Source organism: Lissotriton helveticus, chromosome 11, assembly GCF_964261635.1.
Source record: "Lissotriton helveticus chromosome 11, aLisHel1.1, whole genome shotgun sequence".
NCBI lineage: Eukaryota > Metazoa > Chordata > Amphibia > Caudata > Salamandridae > Lissotriton > Lissotriton helveticus.
This window is the reverse complement of record NC_136072.1, coordinates 114,248,595-114,268,153: the sequence shown is the minus strand read 5'-3', so window position 1 is coordinate 114,268,153 and position 19,559 is coordinate 114,248,595. Positions and strand designations below refer to the sequence as shown.

The following is a 19,559-nucleotide window of genomic DNA, read 5'->3' as shown; positions in this document are numbered from 1 at the left end:
GTCACACCTCTACTAAAGAAACCCACAGCTGACCCCTCTGATCTCAACAACTACAGACCAAAACAAAGTGCAATCTTTTAATTCTGCGGCTTGGCTTAACTTGTCCCATGCTTCCTGTTGTAATTCCACCTTTCTGCGTTTCAGGACTTGATTAAAATCCTGCCTAAGTCGGATCACTAGACTCTTGTCTCTCGGTTTAACTGCTAAAGCTTCTTTAAGATTTCTCCGGGCTTCCGAGCAAGCATGGTCAAACCACCCCCTGTTCAATTTAGCCTTGTGCCCTATCTTTTTTGTGAACATCTTATTGATGGTTGAGTTAATACTATCAAAGTGAACAATACTGGCACCCACTGTTTCCTCTTGTTCGAGAATTGCCGAAATATCCATCAAGCAACTACTAATGATGGAATCTGATGTTACAACGGCATTTTCTCCTTTCCACCTCAACCTAACACCATTTACCCTATGGGGCTCGATGTTGACAGCGACAGTACCCATATTGGTAATCTTGGGAGGTTTCCAAATTCTAGTTTCGGTGATTAAACAATTGTGGTCACTAAGCATTACATCAACCACCTTGGGCTCAGAGCACATGGGGATTAGGTTAGAAGACATGCATATAAAATCAATGACCGTGTTTGCCCCCCTCCCTTTGAACGTTGGCATACTTTCTCCTAGATCATTTTTTGCATTTTCCATGATTTCCATGTCATGATCTATTAAAAAATTATTCAGAGTTTCACCATACATATGATGAGGAAAATGAGCCTCGGCCTCCCCTGAATAATTATACACACCACATAATTTCTGGGACGACAAAGGGCAGACCGCTACATTAAAATCCCCCACAAAAATATATTCAAAAACACCATTAAAAATTTTCGCAATATTACACACAGCATTATCTAACTCGTTAATGACTATATGCCTAGTGCCATCAAATATGTTATTGTAGAAATTAATCAAAAGTATATTTCTACCCGCTTCTTGTGATAGCCATAGAATTTGTGAATGGACCCCTACTTTTACATATTTTTTCACTAAAACTGGTAATTTGACAGAGATCAACACTAGCAACCCTCCTTTGGATCTGCCATGTGGTGAAGCCACAGCGGAAAGCTCGTATGTTACAAAACCATCAATGCCTTTAAAATTTTTACACCAAGTTTCTTGAAGGCAGATGATATCAAACAAATCAATGAAGTCTTTCCATCCCAATTTTTCCACCTTGGCCATCACCCCTGCAATATTCCAGCTAGCGATATAGTAGGTTTCCCTATCCCTATCATGATTGACGATAGGCATTTCGTCACTAATTACGGACATGTTAACATCTAAATTTAAAAGCTCTATGTGAATAGAATTTTCCTCCACTCCCCCCAAAGTCATACAATCCACAGTTGCATTATTATCCGGTTCATTTACAGGAATAGAAGTAGATTTTTCTCCAGTATCACTTCTCCCCTGTTATTATTATTATTATTATTATTAGTTCTTATATAGCGCTCGATTACCCGTAGGCATCTCGGCGCTTGCCTTGGGAACCTGTCCTGGCTTCCCCCAAGGTGAAAGCCAGGCATCCCGCCGCGGGGGGGGGCTGTAGTGGAAATTAAGCAGGCTAATGCCCAGAGCTGCAGAGTGTGAACCCATGATTCGAGTAGGCACCGAAACGAGAATTATCGAGTCCGTGGATATTTGGGCTCAAGACCCTGCCGCGTCGGGAATTGAACCCTGGTCCCGGGTCTGACCTCTGCTTCAGGGTCTGCCTCCTCTAACCAGTGAGCCACACTTCTCCACTACTGGGTCAATCTCATGTCAATCGTTTTGATCCAAACAACTCAGTGTCTGGTATCTGTTTTGAGTTGGAACATCCCATTAACTGGAGACAGGGTACTTTCAGATGCGAAGGGGAAATTAGGGGCATGCGTTACAAATTTGTTCCCACCGGGCACCGAGTTCGGCATATACATCGGTGTAATAGGTGAGCCCACCTGGGGGCCACCAAAACAGAACTTTGGTATCCCGGATCTATTTACATTGAGTTGATGATTGTTAAAAATATGTAGGCCCTCCCCATTATTTACAGATGTCGACCTGTTGAGATGGTTATAAAAATATCCCAAAGGTCTTGCAACGACATCTGTCTCAGACTGCGTGATTGAGGCCGCTCTAAGTAGGACCGTAGCAACGTGTTGCGGATGTTTAAAGTTAATAATCACGCAGTCACCCCCGCAGTTCTTTCTTGTGTTACCTATCCAGTCGACTCTTCTGATAGAGATGATTTGATCAGAGTAGCCAACTGGATAGCCACAGTGTCGATGGAGCCAAGAGATCGCTTTGTTTTTAAGGGAGTCCGCCGACTCCTGAGTAAATTGGGCCTGGGTTATAGTCGGAACGTTCGTTAGGACTACAACATAGGGTACACATTCGGGGGGAAGTTCAACGGGGTACTTATTACTCCTCACTGGGGCCCTGTTTATCCCCCTGGTAACAGCTGGAGTAGCTGCCAGTACTGGCCCCCGTACAGTTTTCACCCTACTTATAGAAGATAATGGTTTGGTCGTCTGGTTTGGGACGGCCTTGGCTACACTAGTTGGCCCTGCTCCCTGCAACTGAGATGGTTGACCCATGCCCTGAACTAATGGGCTTGTCGTTGCAGGTAACTCCTTGGGTATCTGCTCACTGGTAGGAACAGTAGCAGTAGCAGTAGCAATAGCACGGGAACTAGTTATATTACATAGTTGTGCCCTTTCCTGTATAGGTACTGTTTTCGGGCGTGTTGAATCATTAATAATTAAAAGGGCTTTTCCCGTGTAACAGAATGTTGGTCCACCATATCTCGCAATCTCAGAACTTCTGCACACAGACCCTCAATCTTGGTTATCAAGGGTTCTACAATCATCTTAAGTCTATCATCAATGTTGTTCATTAGCATATCTATTTGGTCTGACTTAATAGTAACGCAACTATCTTTCATTAAATCCCCTGGATTCTCAGTGTTCTCCTTGTCAATAATAATATCCTTTTTATTTTTTCTGCCAGGATGATGATTTCCCCGTTTTGGGGCAGTTTTCCGACACGCTCTCATAAGTCTGGTGGCCCTTATAGACTGTCTAGGAGTACCTTCATTGGTCTGACTTAGGTCAGTTTCTGGTGCAATCATATTTTCAGTTAGCTCATTATACTCCTCAATAATGATAGTGTTATCAGGTTCGAGTGCAGTGACAATGCCCACAGGGTCCTTGGGCGTGTTGGTGACATCAGTGTTAGGGTCCATGGGCACATCCAATGGCGGGTTTGGCAGGGGACTTTTCCCTAACGATTTCCTTCTGTCCGTGTTGATTCTAGTAACCACTTTCAGTAAGTAGTTATCAGGTAGAGTGAATTGAATAGACATGATGGGTGGCAGGTCAGAGGATACAATAAACAACTTTAAAAACGATGTGAAAAAACTCCTATTGGCACAGTTTAGGCGTACTCACAAGTAGTGCCAATGGGGGTGGCCCGTCCCGTCCCTGGTCGTCCCCGGACGGCCACAGACGGCCCGCCCTCTGCCCGGGCTCAGCCCGGCGACGCCCGCGCGCGTCCCGCGACGCGGAGGGAGCGTCCTGTTTTAATAGCGCCTCCGGGCGCGCAGCGGCAGGAAGTGGCCGGAAGTGACCGCTAAGCCCTCTGGGAGCTGTAGTCTCCAGCCGCCGCCTGCCGCGATGGAGTAGAGCGGCAGCGGCGAGACCACAGCGTCAGGGCCCCAGGAGCGAGGTGAAGTCCAGCAGTGTCAGGTAAGGCTGCAGGCAAAGAATGACCCCCCTCAAAGTTGGTCAAGTCACACCTCTACTAAAGAAACCCACAGCCGACCCCTCTGATCTCAACAACTACCGACCCATTACCAATATTCCCACTCTCGCCAAACTACTGGAAAAATGCGCACAACTGCAATTGACTAAACACATTGAACAATTTGATCTCCTCAACCCTCACCAGTCAGGCTTCAGAGCTGGACACAGCACAGAAACGGCCATGACGCACATAATTGACGACGCACTTCAAATGCTAGACCAAAACGACACTTGCCTCCTCATCCTTCTTGATCTCTCTTCAGCATTTGACACCGTTAAACATGAGAATCTGCTAGAACTTCTAAACACAAGAATGGGTTTATCTGGAACTGTTCTCAAGTGGTTCACTTCCTTTCTTCACAACAGGTCGCAGAAATTCAAGAGCAACAACCTGATGTCCTCGCCAATACCTGTAACGCTAGGCGTCCCCCAGGGCTCCTCTTTATCCCCAACTCTGTTCAACCTAGTCATGGAACCACTCACCACCTTGCTACAAGCATCCAATGTACACTTTCACATGTACGCCGATGACACCCAACTTTATCTCAAATTGCAATCCCCCAATGACATCCTGCTCCTGAACTCAACAATCAGATTCACCCAATCCTGGCTTGCCAATAATCACCTCAAACTCAATGCCCTGAAAACAGAGTTCCTTCTGATCTCACCTCCAGCTAAGATCTCCACCACTCAAACCTGGCTTAAACACCTAACTGCACTCAATGTCCAACCCACCATCGTGGACTCAGCAAAATCTTTAGGCATAACACTCGACACCAATCTCAACATGCAGCAACATATCAGCAAAGCAACTAAGGGAGCGAACTTCCAGATCAATACTCTGAGGAAACTTAAACCCTTCCTCCCAGCCAAAGACTTCCAAACCGCAGTACAAGCAATTGTCACCCCCAGAATTGAATACGGTAGCACCGCCCTATGCGGTCTCCCCCTAACCACAACCGCACCACTAAGAGCTTCCCTAAACACTGCAGCGAGACTCATCACTGGGTCAAAAAAGCACTCCCACATTACCCCTGACTTGAAATCCCTGAACTGGCTGCCATTTGAAGCCAGAATACACCTGAAAATAGCCTGCATGACACACAAGGCGGTTCACCTAAAATCACCCGGCTACCTCGCCCAGAAACTGACTATCTCTGGCGGAACCAGAAACACTAGAGGCACAAACAATCTTCTGTTGAAACCGCGAAGATTCCGGAAGGAAAAAACATATAAGCGCTCCTTCTCGGGAATGGCACCTAGGATCTGGAACTCACTCCCTTCAGAAACCAGGCTTATCTCTTCCACTATACTCTTTAAAAAAGAAGTAAAAGCTATCCTCATGGCTAAATACACTTGAACCAGTATCTAGAACTCTGTTAACACTCGACACCGATCTGTACTACATGCCTGACCCCTTTGCCTACTTGTTTGAGTTGTCTCATTGCTCACATGATTGGCTTTGCAGTCACCCATGTGTACTGTTTGATTTACTGACTTATCTATCTGACTATGATCCCTCATATACCCCTTTATGTAACCTATTTGTACTGTTTGATTTATTGATTTATCTATCTGAATATGCCCCCTCATATACCCCTCTATGTAACGTATTTGTACTGTTTTGACCTACTGATTTATTTGTATGATTACTCCCCCTCATGTACCCCTCTATGTAAAGCGCTCTGATATCTGCAAAGATCTTGTCCGCGCTATATAAAACTTTTAAAATAAAAAAATAAATAAATAAATAAGGGAATCCCGCAGGGCTCTTGCCTGAGCCTGACATCATTTATTATCTACCTGCCTCCCCGTGCAAAAATCATCAGATCATGCAGATTCACGATCGTATTGTATGCCTTCGATACCAAACTTGTCTTCTCCTTCGGGCAGGGCCCAGATAAGGTTAAGTCTTTGCTCGCAGATGAATGAGGGAATTTGCTAACTGGATGACTAGCAACTGTCTCCAATTAAACAGTGATAAGACCGAGATAGTGTTATTTGGGAAAGGCTCAAGAACTCTGACAGGCAGATTGTTGACCAGACGAATTAGGCCCCTAGACAGACGATATCCATGAAAGATCAGGTCAGCGTTACCTGTGGCTCTTGCTTTTCCACAATGCGTATACTAAGAAAGGTCTTCCTTGGCTCCCCTCCACCTCAAAAAAACCCTAGTCCAGGTGTTGATCACGAGCCGCTTGGACTACGGAAATGAGCTGCTAGTGGCAGTAAATGACACGTTGCTATCTAAGATCCAGGTTTTGCAGAATACAGCTGCTCGGCTGACTTGCAATCTCCCTTCACGCTCCTCCTCTGCGCCTATTTTCAAAGCCTTACATTGGCTGCCAGTCAGATAAAGCACCATCTATAAGCTATGTTGCTTGACCCACAAGGCACTAACTAACTCGTTACCATCTTACCTGCACTCCAGACGATGCTACCACCAGCCCACTAGACTGCCCAGGTCCACAAACAAAGCTTTATTAAGGTTACCTCGCATCCTCACTTCCAGATTTGGAACCTTCTCCTATCTCACCCCACTGCACTGGAATAAACTTCCTCTGCAAATTCATATGTGCCCAGAACATGCCAAGTTCAAAAGAATCCTAAAGACGTGGTTATTCTAACTGCTCTATACCAACCCGGAGTTGCGAAGTGCTGACATACACTTCCGGGAGTGAGTCGTTGCGCTATAGTAAGAGCCCATAACATAACAAGTGAGACATGTGTCATTATTGTAATGACTAATCCCTATTGAAAAATGCTCCTTGGGGGTCACACATCATTGAGTGTTAGCAAACTTAAAACCAAAAGGGAACTTGGTAACTGCTTCCAGTGGGTTTGAAGGGCCCATTGCAGAGAATAAATCTTGAGATAGGCATGAAACATGGAAACCCTGCAGGAGACTTGGCTGCCCAGTAGTTTTATGAAGGATAGTGCCTGAGATGGACGTGTGCAACTATCCCAAAATTGTCTCATTCTCAATAGTGTAGCAATGATACATCTGACTGATTGTTCAAGGCATCCACAATGAACGGACTTCTCCTTGAAGGAATGTGCAAGCACTTCCTGAAGACCCCTTAGAGTCCCCTAAATTTGGAGAAGACTGGATTTCTCACAGACTTACTGGTGAGCATCTTGGTGGACATCCGTAGCCAATAAGTAAGGCTAAATAAAAAGGTCATTTTCTACCTTTGATAGTGCTCACCTACCGACATGTTTTAGGGAAAAGGATAGTGTTTCCTGTGTATGAGATGTCAATTGCACAATCTGGGCTAGGGTAACCAACTTGATTGTATATGTCTCCAGACTCTGCCCTCTCGAAGGCAAACTCCAAAAAGACCATCCTTGCGATACAGAGGCTCTTGAGGTAATGGACATGGAGGATAAACAGCAACTTAAATGTCTAATTGGAAGTTCTGGACACCCTTGATCTCAAATATCTCAACATCTAGAGCACAGAAGTACAAGAGCCTTGTGTTGAATTCTGCAATGTCAACAGGAAGTTGATATTGCAGAATTCAACACTCGAGGTAAGATCTTGAGATCCTGAGGGAGTAAGACTGGTTTACATCTAAGGCTAAGACGCCATGTTTTACAGGGTGCACCACCCATCAATGCAGGCATGCTCTGAATCTAGCTATCACCAGAGAAACTTTAGTATGTCTCATAGTTCCGGTTAATAAGTCATACAGTAGGTGGGAGTAAAAGCCATCAGGGTACCTGAAGGACCTTCAACTGAAACCAATAATATGTAAATGACACCTGACACAATGGAGAAATTACCCAAAAGGGAGCAAAATTCCCTTTTTTGGTAGCAGAGAACACACGCCAATTGGAAACAGCGTATCCACATACCACAAGATAAACCTAGGATGACAGTCTTATGTCGACCCACAGGAAAGGCACCAAACTGAAAATATTGTAGTATTGGGGAACTATAGCTTTGGAAACATATAAAGCCATACATGGGAAACCATCACCTCCTGTGCTACGAGACGTTCTGAAGAGCAATCAAGAAGAAGAAGTAGCCAGTTAATGATACTGGGTATGCAACTCAAGGTAATTATGACACAGGATCAAAAATTATTTTACGAATTGTCAATAGTGGTGCTGTTCTAATAGCAATCAAAGATTGGCTGATACAGCTCTCTACAAAAATCTTTCAACTACATAGCTCCATTTAGAGAGACAGTAGAGATAAGCTCTCCCAGACCATAGGTAAGAACAAAACAAGAGTGACAATCAGTCCCAAGAGAAAAGGGACAGGAGCAGGAAAAGGAAAAGGAAATAGAAACTACGCTATGTAGAAATAGGTCTCTAATATGAGTTCTCCTCAATATCAGAATAGTTAATGACAGTTCTGGTTAGGTAACCATAGGCTATAAGACCGCCTGCAGACTATTCTGATGAATATTACAATCCCTCTCCACAGGATCAGAGACAAGGTCAACACACACAAAAGAGATATCTTTTTAGACAAAAGAACTGAACTTCATGACAATTGCACGGCTGACCAAAAATCAAAATACAAACCTCCACAGAAGGGACTAAGAAGAACCCAAGTACCTGAGAGTGGGAAGGAGCCAAACACATTTGAAAAGATTAGAAAGGATTCAGGGCAAAAGTCTAAATTTAAAAAGAAAAAAGTACCAAACATTTATGCTAAAAAGGACAATGCCCAGAAAGATGGAGATCCTCCTAATCGACCTGGTCTATAGTACAGTGTTGCAGTGTCAAGAAGCCCTTCTCAAGTCCACTCTGACAACGGAATATGTCCAAACAGAGACCACTGACATCCCTACAAACAGACCTGGCCACATGTACATTCTACTCCATCAGGCAGAAGAAGATAAAACGATGTTCATAAAGGTAATTATATATAAAATGAGTACTTTCTTAACTGCTTCCTTGCACTGGTTCTTCTATCGCTCCTGGATGCCAGGCTGTGCTCAGGGATCGTATTCCTGTCACTCTAGGTGATTCCACCTGTTGCTAAGCAGTGTAGTTTGGTTGCTTTGCAGTGCCACCATGTAACTATATATAGGACACTCTGCTAGCTTAATAGTGCTCTTCGGTTGCTAGACAATGCTTCCAGGCTCCATCAAATGTTCACTGGGTGTTTAATAAAGCTTCCTTAGCTTGCTCACATGTTGTTTCTCCATATATGGTCTTCCCTGGGTCCTTAACGGGGCTCCCGATGGGGTGGGCCCATGTAGTATTCACTAGCTGTTTAACAATGCTTCCAGGGACTGGTTTTCTTCCACTCCTGGGTTGGGCCTGAGCTCCTTCTGGGATGCTCCATATAGTATAGTAGAACATTGGAATGTGGAGCACTCCATTGAATACAATAGAGTGCTCCGAGCTTCTACAGGCCGTTACAAGCCCGCAAAGCAACATTCCAATGTTGTTTGAACAAAGGCCTCTCGGAGCCCGAGGGGATTTCAATCCCCTCGGGCTCCGAGAGGCCTTTTTTAATTTGTTAGAACATTCTGCCCTCAAGCCCTTCGTAGCCTTCGGCTTAGGCCTTTAACGCTGGAGCGGGCCTTCAATAGCCGGTATATCTCGCTACGGCGGGCTATAAGGCTATATTCTTTGTTTACTAAACAATCATACCTAGTGGTAAGGATCCGCATGCACGTCTTTGTCAGGTCTCACACTCTCTGTAGCACTTCATGCTTACACACAGCAGTGGAGTGTACCATATTTAGAGCAAGTCTCCGAACCTTATACACCTCTTCCTATGCATAGCATACAGACAAACTACAACCGACCATGCACTCCAAACAGACATTGCATGCTGCAAATACTAGTGCTTTGCGACTTCATTGGGTATACAAAGTGCTCTTGAAAGCTAAATTACAATACCTGTTCGGACTCCACACTGGCATCTTTCAGGGTCTTCTCTGCTGCCTCTTTAAATTTCTTCAGTTTTTTCACTGTGTCTTCCAGGTTCTGGGAATAGAGAAGCAGGAATTACACACATTCCAAAGCTTACTCACTTACTATATAAGCAAATACTATGACTTCTATTAAGAGCTGCCTGGAACTGTATCCTCCAGGGAGAGGGGATACTGCTCTGAGCAACTACGAGTGGTCCGGTGTGACTGGACCCGAAACTCCTGTGAGCAGAAACAGCGGATCAGGTTTTATCTGGAGCACATTCACACAGAGTAAAACTAGTGCTAGAGCCCATCCTTCAGCCCCCCTCCAGCACCATGTGGACAGGCCAACATTGTTCCACTGGATAGGACCCAGACTGCTCTAGTCATATGTGGCCTCCCCAGGGCCCCACCACCCCTGCTACCTGAGGATGGTAAATGGTGGTGAAATTCCTGGGATTGGGAACCCTCTGTAAAAGGACGTGGTGATCTGAGGTCCGAAACTTTACTCCCCATTCTGGGAAGATAATCTTGTCCTTCCTCATTTACTCAAGGGGAGATATCCGCCACCATAGATAATTCTGGGCTTGGTATCTCCTTCGAGAATTAACCAGGAATTTTTAGTGAAGCCAAAATCGATCTGACTGTTTCACTTTATTTACACTCCACTTCACTTCACTTACCTTTACATACTTACCTATAAGCCCCAAAAACATTTTTTCCGTGTTAAAATACAATGATCATACTAAATATTTGATTAAATATATGATCTCATAATGTAGGTTTTACCTTATTCCTTTAGAAAAAAGGCTTATTAAGGAAATTCTACTCGCTGTCATACTTCAGTGCCAGCATCCCATCCATCGAACTGTAGTGACGGTGAAAGCCTGTTATGTGACCTTGGCAGAATCACACAACCAATTGTCTGTTGGAGAACCCTAATGTGGTACCTCTAGGAACCCACAACAGTGCCACGCCACAGACTCTCACTGTGTGCTGTGGAAAAGGATATATGGGCCTGATATCGAGTCTGGCAGTCCATGGACTGCCGGACTTGCCGTGGCGGTGGCCAGTCTGCCGGATTTCGAGTTCCTGCGTCGTACCGGGAGTGGATCACCAGCTGCACCAGGAAACCGCCATTCCCTGGCGGTGGCATGGTGGAGGTGCAATATTATAATATGCTGAGCGGGACTGGTGCAGTCCTGTCAAGCATATTTCGAGTTCCTTCACTGCCAACCTTTTTTATGGCAGTGAGCCCGCCACGAAAAGGCTGGCGGTGGGAAAACAAAGGGGGCCCTACAGGGCCCCCATGCCTCCACTGCCATGGGGATGCAGTCTGCCTGCACCCCCAGTTCTAGCTGTGCTGGTAGATTTTTTGCCAGGCACCGCCATGGGAAAGGTAAAAGGACCATCCACCTGCAAGAGTTGAACTCGTAATCAGGCAGGCGGTCTTTGAGCGTCTTTGGCAGTGTTGTGCCGGTGGAGAGCTGGCACAGCACCGCCAAAATCGTAATCAGCCCCTATGTTATTCCAGACAGAGAAACCTGTCAACAAAGAACCCCATACAGTGTGCTTATAATTAACATTACTTTGTTAAAGTAAGTGCCTCAGTAAAGAAAAAGCAGTGGCTTTGCCAATAGGTCAGGTCTGGCTTTAGAAGAATGTCATATGGTAATGTGAAGGATTACAAGTAAATGGCATGGAATAGATATGTATTTGTGTGGAAACAAGGAACTGTAGAATAATATTGGTGTAGGTTAAAAAGCCAGGTGACAGAGGCACTGTCAAGCCAGACCTAAATATCCATGTAGGATAATGACTGCCCTCTTCCCATCTGTACGGCTGTCACAGAAAAAGCCCAACTTCCATTAACTAGTTACCCAAGACACTTTAATAGCATCCTAACGCCACATGGAAGTTCAAGCTCAGGCAGCTGGGTAAATAAACAAAATTATCACAACATCTGGAGGGCAAGCACTTTTTTTTTGTGGAAGTGCACAACTTCTGCCCAATCAAAACGTTGTGCTGTTGTGCAGAGATACTTTCATGCAAAATGTATACTAGTCTGTCCGTTGCAAACCTAGCGCAACCATTAATGCAAGCACTTCTATTGGGTCTAGATGCACTAAAAATATTTTGGTGGTGAGACCGGGCAAACACCTCTTGAAATTAAGCACCAACCTTACTGCTAAGCCATTTCAAATAAACCTACCTCTATCCTCAATAATGGACAAGGTCACGGACTTAACTGTATCTTTTGCAAATCTGCACCAAAAATAAACGATTGACTCTATTGATAAAAAACGGAAATTTTTTGAAAGACTGACCTAAACCTTTCTCTGTTTGTACCCATGACATGTGCCCTGTGGGATGTACACAGCTGAAGTTCCATATGAAGCTTCAGCACCAGATCACACTGGTTTCTCACGTGTTTCTATATATCAGTATATTAATGCAGATTCGTGCAGGATATGGCATTTTCACGGTGGTCACAAGCTTCAAGAGGTTAAACCAAGTTTGGTTTGCTTGTTATATTCGTGGGCACTGACACGTGGTTTATGTTCAAGGTATTTGAGCAGATAAAAATGTGGGATTTTTTATGGTCCTTGCAGATGACAACATACTAAGATTAAGTTCTAACTGAATGACTAATCTACTAGAAGAGGGTTAAATTTTCTTTGAAAAAAATAATCATATTTTCCTTCAAAAGTAATTAGATATTTATTGTTTTCATGGGATTTTTTGTTTGCAGATCAAGAGTGAAGCCCCTGACGAAGGACTACTCAATCCAAAATGCAATCAACGTGGATTATATTACATAAGGGATATTATGCATTTGCAACTGACAAGATGAAAATTACAAATGTATTCAAGGATTATAACTTTTGCCATAAAACATATCGCCTACAGCACGAAGCAGAGGCTTGAAGGTTAACACCCCCCCTTTCCCAATAGTGCTGGAAGGCTGTGAAAAGTTTAAAGTTTTAGAGTAAAGTAGACATAGTGTGCTGCATCTACAGACACCTTTCCATTGTATTATTATCAATCAATCAGGATTTGTAGAGCGCCGCTTATCACCCGTGAGGGTATCCGGGCGCAAGGATCCTGCTGCGATCAGTCAAAGAGCCAGGCCTTGAGTCCCTTTCTGAATTCCGTGAGAGAGGATGCTGTTCGGAGGTGGAGGGGAAATTTGTTCCAAGACTTGGAGGCGAGGTAAATGTTATAGTAAATGTTTGACACCCAGCGTCTAAGAGAGGACTCTCTCCAGTAGCTTGTTAAAATCTTTATTGCAACCAAGGCAACATTCTCTTAGTACTGATCAAACCGCTGCCATTGTAACTGCACAGGAGTGCCCTTTTACCTTTCATACACAAAGACAACTTGCAAATACCCACAACATATGTAACACTGGGTTTACTGACGATCAAGGTCCTCACCTGACACTTTCTCTCCAAGTGATGTCTCTGCTTCCTTTCATCCTGCAGAAGACCTTCATGGTACTCTTTCAGCTGAACCTCATCTTGATGACATGTTGCCAGCTCCTTGATCTGGCCCTGCAAAGCATTCATCTCGGCAAGAAATTCTTGGATCTTGAGTGCCTGCGGAGGAAGCATTGTAAAATATTGTTCTAGGAAACATCGTCATTGTGGATATTGAAAGAATATAGAACATATTGAAAGAATATAGAACATTCAATCCTCGAAGGACCGTGAACTTGAAATTTTACTGTCCTATGTAACAATAGTTAGCAGCAATTTGCTGTGTCTGTATGGATGCTGTGCATTGGCTCTTGTTTCAGAACTAGCAATGTCTGACAATTTCTCCTCAGTTTCTTAGCATCAGAGAACAAAAATTACAGTATTATTGAAAAAGACGTAGGAATTATGTAATCTGAAGAAATTGGAAAACATGGAAAAAACTTTTCAGGAGAATTTGTTTTTCTTAAATTCAGAGCATTAAATAGGGTCAGATTTAGATCCTGGCGGATGGGTTACTACGTCACAGCGGTGATGGATATCGTCTGACAAAATATAAATCCCATTATATCCTATCGGATTTATATGTCGGTAGATGGGATATCAGTCACCATTGTGATGGAGTAACCCGTCCGCCGAGATCTAAATCAGACCCTAAGTCTCTGAGGAAACAATGGTGACAGAGGGAGTTTCTCAAAGAACAATTCATCATCCAACATACGCAATGTAGTCACAAGGTATGCCCCGTTAATCTGGTAGAAAGTAAGCAAATTGTTATGATTCTCTCTTCATTCAATCCTTGCTCCCAGGGACAGTAATAAGATAAAGATATTTTCTTTTTACTATTTTTCATATTCTGAAAGCCTTGTCGAATCATGAGGTTTCTAACTTACTTAGACGTTTCCTCAGACATGTCCTACAATGGAAATGGTTAAAGAAATAAGCCTATCAACAGCAGGAACTTTCTCCGGAATAGGGAGGAAACAATCTCAAAATATGTGGGTGCGTAGGTTAAGAGGATCCCCATGGCAAAAATATCAAAAATATTTTAAAATTGTGAGAAAAAAGTGCCACTGAATGAAGGAGCTAGCTTAATTCTATAATGCGTATACTCTCGTACTAAGGAAAATTACCCCTCCAAAGTGAAAAAAGGAATTCACAAAACTTTGCCACGTTTGCAACCAGAAAGCTGTTAAAAGCACCGGTTTGCAAGTGAAACTGGGAAGATTTCTGCACCATGCAATTTAGTAATGCAATATGAAACAGGGATAGAGAATGTGTCAAATAATTATGAAGATTGTTGGAGATACAGGGCCTTTGAGGAAATGCTGGCAGTCCTGAAAGTAACCTGTGCTCACAGGGCGGCCAAGGAAGGGAGGTGGAGAAACATATGACATGGCATGCCTGGCAAGCAGGGTCTCATATTGCAACTATCATTAATGTTTAACATAAGTAGATTTAAGCTGGATGGAATTCATGTCAGTAGTTTGTCTATTGAACAACTTGGCTGGTGGGCCAAGAGAAGTTGATAAGGGAGCAAATTTGTCAAGTTACAATTGTCCATGGGCTGTCTCCAAACCTGAGAAGGTCTCTTGTTTTTGCTGGATTATGGTTTAGATAGAGACTGTCCATTCAGTTCACCAAATTCTGGATGAAAATTTGCAGCCATCCTAAACAAGGGTTGGGTTACCATCCACAAATGATAGACTAAAAATGGATGCTACACGTAGAGGATGCCGAGATTCAAGGCTATAACTGAGCCCAGCGGCTGTCCAAACTGGAGTAGGTATGGCTAGGACACTATGAAATGTCTTTACTAACTGGCATCTACTATAGGGGAAGTTGTAGGGTCAACTGCAGACTGACTGACAATGCCAATTCGTAGAAAAAGAGCTGGCAGGAAGATCAGGTGATCAATTGTGCCAAGGCAACAGAAGGAAAAGTAGAAGAGCCAGACGAGGTGTGCAGTCACTAACAACAAACAGTATACTGTCCAACATGGGCAGCTGTGTTGTGTCTGTGAAGCATGGTGGCCTGAAATCAGATTGATTGGAACCCAACAGATGGTCTCCTGAGATGTACACCTGGAAATTGATTTTAATTATTTAGTTTCCCTAGAAGGGGTAATTTAGTAACTGTCAGTAGATATTGTGTTCGGGTGGGTCAGGAATGGTTTTGTTAAGAAGTGAGTGAGTTTTATCAGTCTGTAGCCTAGGGACCAGACCATCAGTTAAGGCAGCACTAGAAAAATTCTGAAATATTGAACAGGTGCATAATGGGTGATGGACAGAGCTAATATCAACACATGCATTTTGTAATGTTGTAAGGTAGGCGTGACCTTAAGGGTGCAAGAAAGAGTGGGTATTTGAATGGGTTTTAAACTCCGGGCCTCTAAATACATGCAGGACTCCCTAATCTGGTCACCGTTTAACTCACTAATGCCACTCCCTCCCTTACCACAGGATCCAGTCTTCCATTGCTAATCCACCGTCTTTCTGTGTTATATTCTACACCACCTCATCAGCCACCTCCTGCTACATTGGATCAGTTGAGATAGCCTCTGCTACCCAACCTATACCTGCTCATGATTTTATTTTGAAGGAGCCCCACCCTTTTACTTGCACATTCTTAGTCTCTCTATTGCTCACCTGCTCTTGGTTTTCCTTCTGATACTGCTTGTTCAACAACTCCATCTGCTTCAACTCTGACTCAGTTTGCTGCAGAGGGAACAAGATAACAGGTCACAACATCCTTTATCTACAAGTCAAAATGCAATGTTTATTCAATTTAATAATGCTTCACACCAAATAAGTTGCTGCATCTCGTAACCCCCCCCCCACTGACCAAATCAAAGGGAAACATTTAATCTTGAATATTTACAACAAATCTCAATCTATGAGCATATGTCAGTGATTAGGCCATTTCTTGTAAGAGATGTAGCGACAGCTTTAACTCCAGTGGAATGAATACATATTAACAGGAGATTAGATCATTTTACAGGTTTACTATAAGTGTGTTTCCAGACTGCTTTTGACGGAATACACAGAGCAATGCGGTCACATTGGGTTCCTTAAGAGCTACTCAACTATGCGATGCGATCTAGGTGGATTTAAACTAGGAAATAGAAACAGTCTTCTAAAAAATAGCCATCAACAGAGGTCTAATACAGGGGAGTGTGTTGGCACTCTGCTTTTTAATCTCTATGTTGCAGATTTTGGGGGTGCCATACATGACCAAACAGCATCCCCATCAAAACTCAGAGGCAAAGCAATGTCAATCCTGTAGTAAGCAGATGACACATTCCTTCTGGACAGGACTGCGGTAGGCCCGCAACAGCCTTCAATGGGCAAGGAAAGCAGTGCTAGGAATACTTCCTGACGAGAAACACCATGGTATCTGATCCATTGATGTTTGGGATCAGATGGCAATTTAATAACCAATAATACTAAAGAAGTGATGATGGAATGATTGAGTTCATCTCAGCCACTGGCCAAAACCAGTCTGTGGCTGCTTGTGGTCCCTTTTGGAGGGGGCCTCGCCTGGGAGTTCGGGACGGACTGTTCCCAGAGTCAGTGCTGATATGCATAAGGTAAACCTTTGTCTAGAGTGGTATGGTGGGTGGAATATGAGTGATTGTCAGTGACTGAGATTGATTCAAGTATTCCATCCATCACCTTGCTGTTTGTTGCAGTTGATGCCGCAAATGTAATGGGCATGCCAAAATGTGGATCTTGTTGCTCACTGTGTCATTGGACTCACGCTGCACCCTACTGATAGGGCACACCTAGGCAGAAACCGGTTTGGTGTTGCTGATGGTCCCTTCTAGATGGTGCCTCAACTGGAAGTTCAGGATGGGCTATTCCTGCTGCCAGATGAGGCTATTCTTGCAAGAGCAAGGTGAATTCTGATTTGCATAAGGCAAGCCTTTGCTTAGGGTGGCCGGATGGGTGGAAAAGGGTGGACTGGAATCCAAGATTATTCCAAGCATTCCATCCATCATCGTGTTGTTTGTTTTATTTAATAACTAGGTAATTCCTTGAAAAATAGTCTATAACTGTCTATAAATGTTTGTTGGAATAGGGGTAGTTTTTTTTACAACTTTGTGTCTTTCAAACTAAAATTGCACTTATGCCTTGCTTTGTCAAAAGAGCTACATGGCCCTAGCACTGAAACAATGCTGTGTGTGGTCAGAGCAGAACATGTGCCTGCATTATACCAGTGAAGCTTATCCAGGAAAAATAAGTAAATGGTTACATAAGGCACAAATCAATCGCTTTAGACCCCCTTTTAGGCTCTCAACCACAATCATGCAAACATAACCAAGGCTAGAGTTTTGTCTATTGCACCAATCGTTTGAGATGGATGTTAAAATATTGGGTACATGCTTTCACATCAGGTGTGCAAACAGTAGCATCCTGAAATTACTCATGTGGACAGAAATGAAACACAACTGAATTACTCAATCCAAAATCAAGGGCATTGCACAGTGCAACTGTTTCATTAGACATGCCCGTTGGGTGGAGGAATGCCCTACCTTCAGTCCTTTAAATGTTTTTGCACAAAGCAGCTGAAAGCAAGCTCAATCGAGACTGAGCTGGAAAATCTCTCTTCCAAGAGACATCCCACTCTGGGTTTGGAGTTCTATTCTTATAACAAACTGCAGCTGTATCTCCCAGCCTCCATGCCCAGGAGACTGAACGCAGACTAGCTGAAGCTGCAACTTTATTTATTCAACCTGGGGGAATTTCACCTGAAAAGGATACATTAAATCTCAGATAGCAGCTGTAGATTCTGTATCCATAATAAGGAAACCATGTGTTACTTAATTTGTATATGTCCAGGCGTTTCTGGAGAAAGAAAGCTGTTTTTAAGGCACCATTTTTGCAGATTAAATATTGTACAGTGCAAAGTGGCCGTCGAACAATGTTTCAACAGGAAAGGCATGCACATGGCAACTGGATTTATTACCTTTATGACCACCCTTCATGACTTGCTTAAGAAACATAGCTGTATTGGGGAACTTGTGAAGGACTGAACTGCAGTCACAGATATGATAAAGGCGTGTTTGACCTTGAAGTTTTGTAAAGAACTATACTAAAATACTACTATATCGCTAGTATATTTGTAGTAATATTTGAACACAAGGAAGTGATTTATTCATTTCTCATTTTCTGATGTAATTTTCATAACTATTATGTACCTATATTTAGGAGATTTATTGTAAATGGTAAGATGTTGAATTTTGCAATGGTCTTAATTAACTAAGCAATAAATATTCCATTCAGTCATCAGGAAAAAAGGACTGTGTGCCTAGGAGGGGTGTAACTAGCTCCTTAATATAAAGCAGAGATACAGCGCATAACTCATTGGGCAATCGAAGGCTTGGCAGATGCCCAATCAATGGCCAAATATATGACCATTTCACTTTGCGAGTCTATAATTGCAATTTTTTGCGACTTGCAATTAAGAGCTTGCAAAATGAGATGTACTAATGTGTCTCAGACACATTTAGCGATTCCCAGAGGTGTCGCAAATGACTAACCTCATCAATATTCATGTGGTAGGTCGCAATAAGCGACCCATTGGGAATTGCCTGTAATCACAGGAATGATGGCTTGCTGGGTTCAACAGATCACCATGTCTGTGATTGCTTTTTAAATAAAGTATAGTTTTTACAGAAATGCAACCCGTTTACCTTCAAGGAAAATGGAGTGCATTTCGAAAATTAAAAAGAAAAGCTAACTTTTCATTTTCTTTCTTTAACAGTAGGCAGTGGTCGGTGGCACCACTGCCTACTTGAATGTCTTATAAAGCGACCCTGGATGCTGTTTCATGGACAATGCTAGGGATTTTTTATTAGAAATGGATTGACCGTTTGCCTTGGACATGTTATAGACTCTTAGAAGAGAACTTAGATGAACTGCCACGGACAATGTATCCAAAGAAGAAGTCTAGTTATGCTTCTAGTCTTCTAAAACTGGAGTGGTGCATGTAGAATGTAATCAGACAATCTACATAGCCTCCTTTCCCCATCAATATTGAGAGATTTCTGTACATCCTTGCTCTAGTATTTACTTACAATTTCCAAACCACTGTATTAGGATGCTCCAGAGTAGTTTCCTCCAGATGACTTAAGGATTTAAATCTTTACCTCACAATTGTCTGTTAGGTGAGTTGAATAGTTGTTGGGCTAGTGGCTCCAGATTGAAAGTAGAGGTCACTTTTGTGGTACTCACAGAAAGGGACAACAAAGAAGATGCAGCATATTGACAATGATGGGGTTGATGTGGTTTTGAAGAACCATTGAAAACTGAGCAATGGATAAAAAAAACAAGTATTCCTCATCTTTGGACTGTTTGCAACCA

At 43.2% G+C, this 19,559-nt stretch overlaps 1 protein-coding gene across 1 annotated transcript in view; it reads right to left on the bottom strand.

Annotated features, from left to right (window-relative positions):
* The window catches only part of CCDC150 (coiled-coil domain containing 150), a 306,895-nt gene that overhangs the window by 15,197 nt on the left and 272,139 nt on the right, over positions 1-19,559 (bottom strand). The window contains exons 24-26 of the mRNA XM_078665390.1: positions 15,843-15,911; positions 13,156-13,317; positions 9,705-9,791 (exon numbers count right to left, since the gene is read on the bottom strand). Of these exons, the coding sequence (XP_078521516.1) occupies positions 9,705-9,791; positions 13,156-13,317; positions 15,843-15,911 (318 nt within the window). The remainder of the gene's footprint in view (positions 1-9,704; positions 9,792-13,155; positions 13,318-15,842; positions 15,912-19,559) is intronic.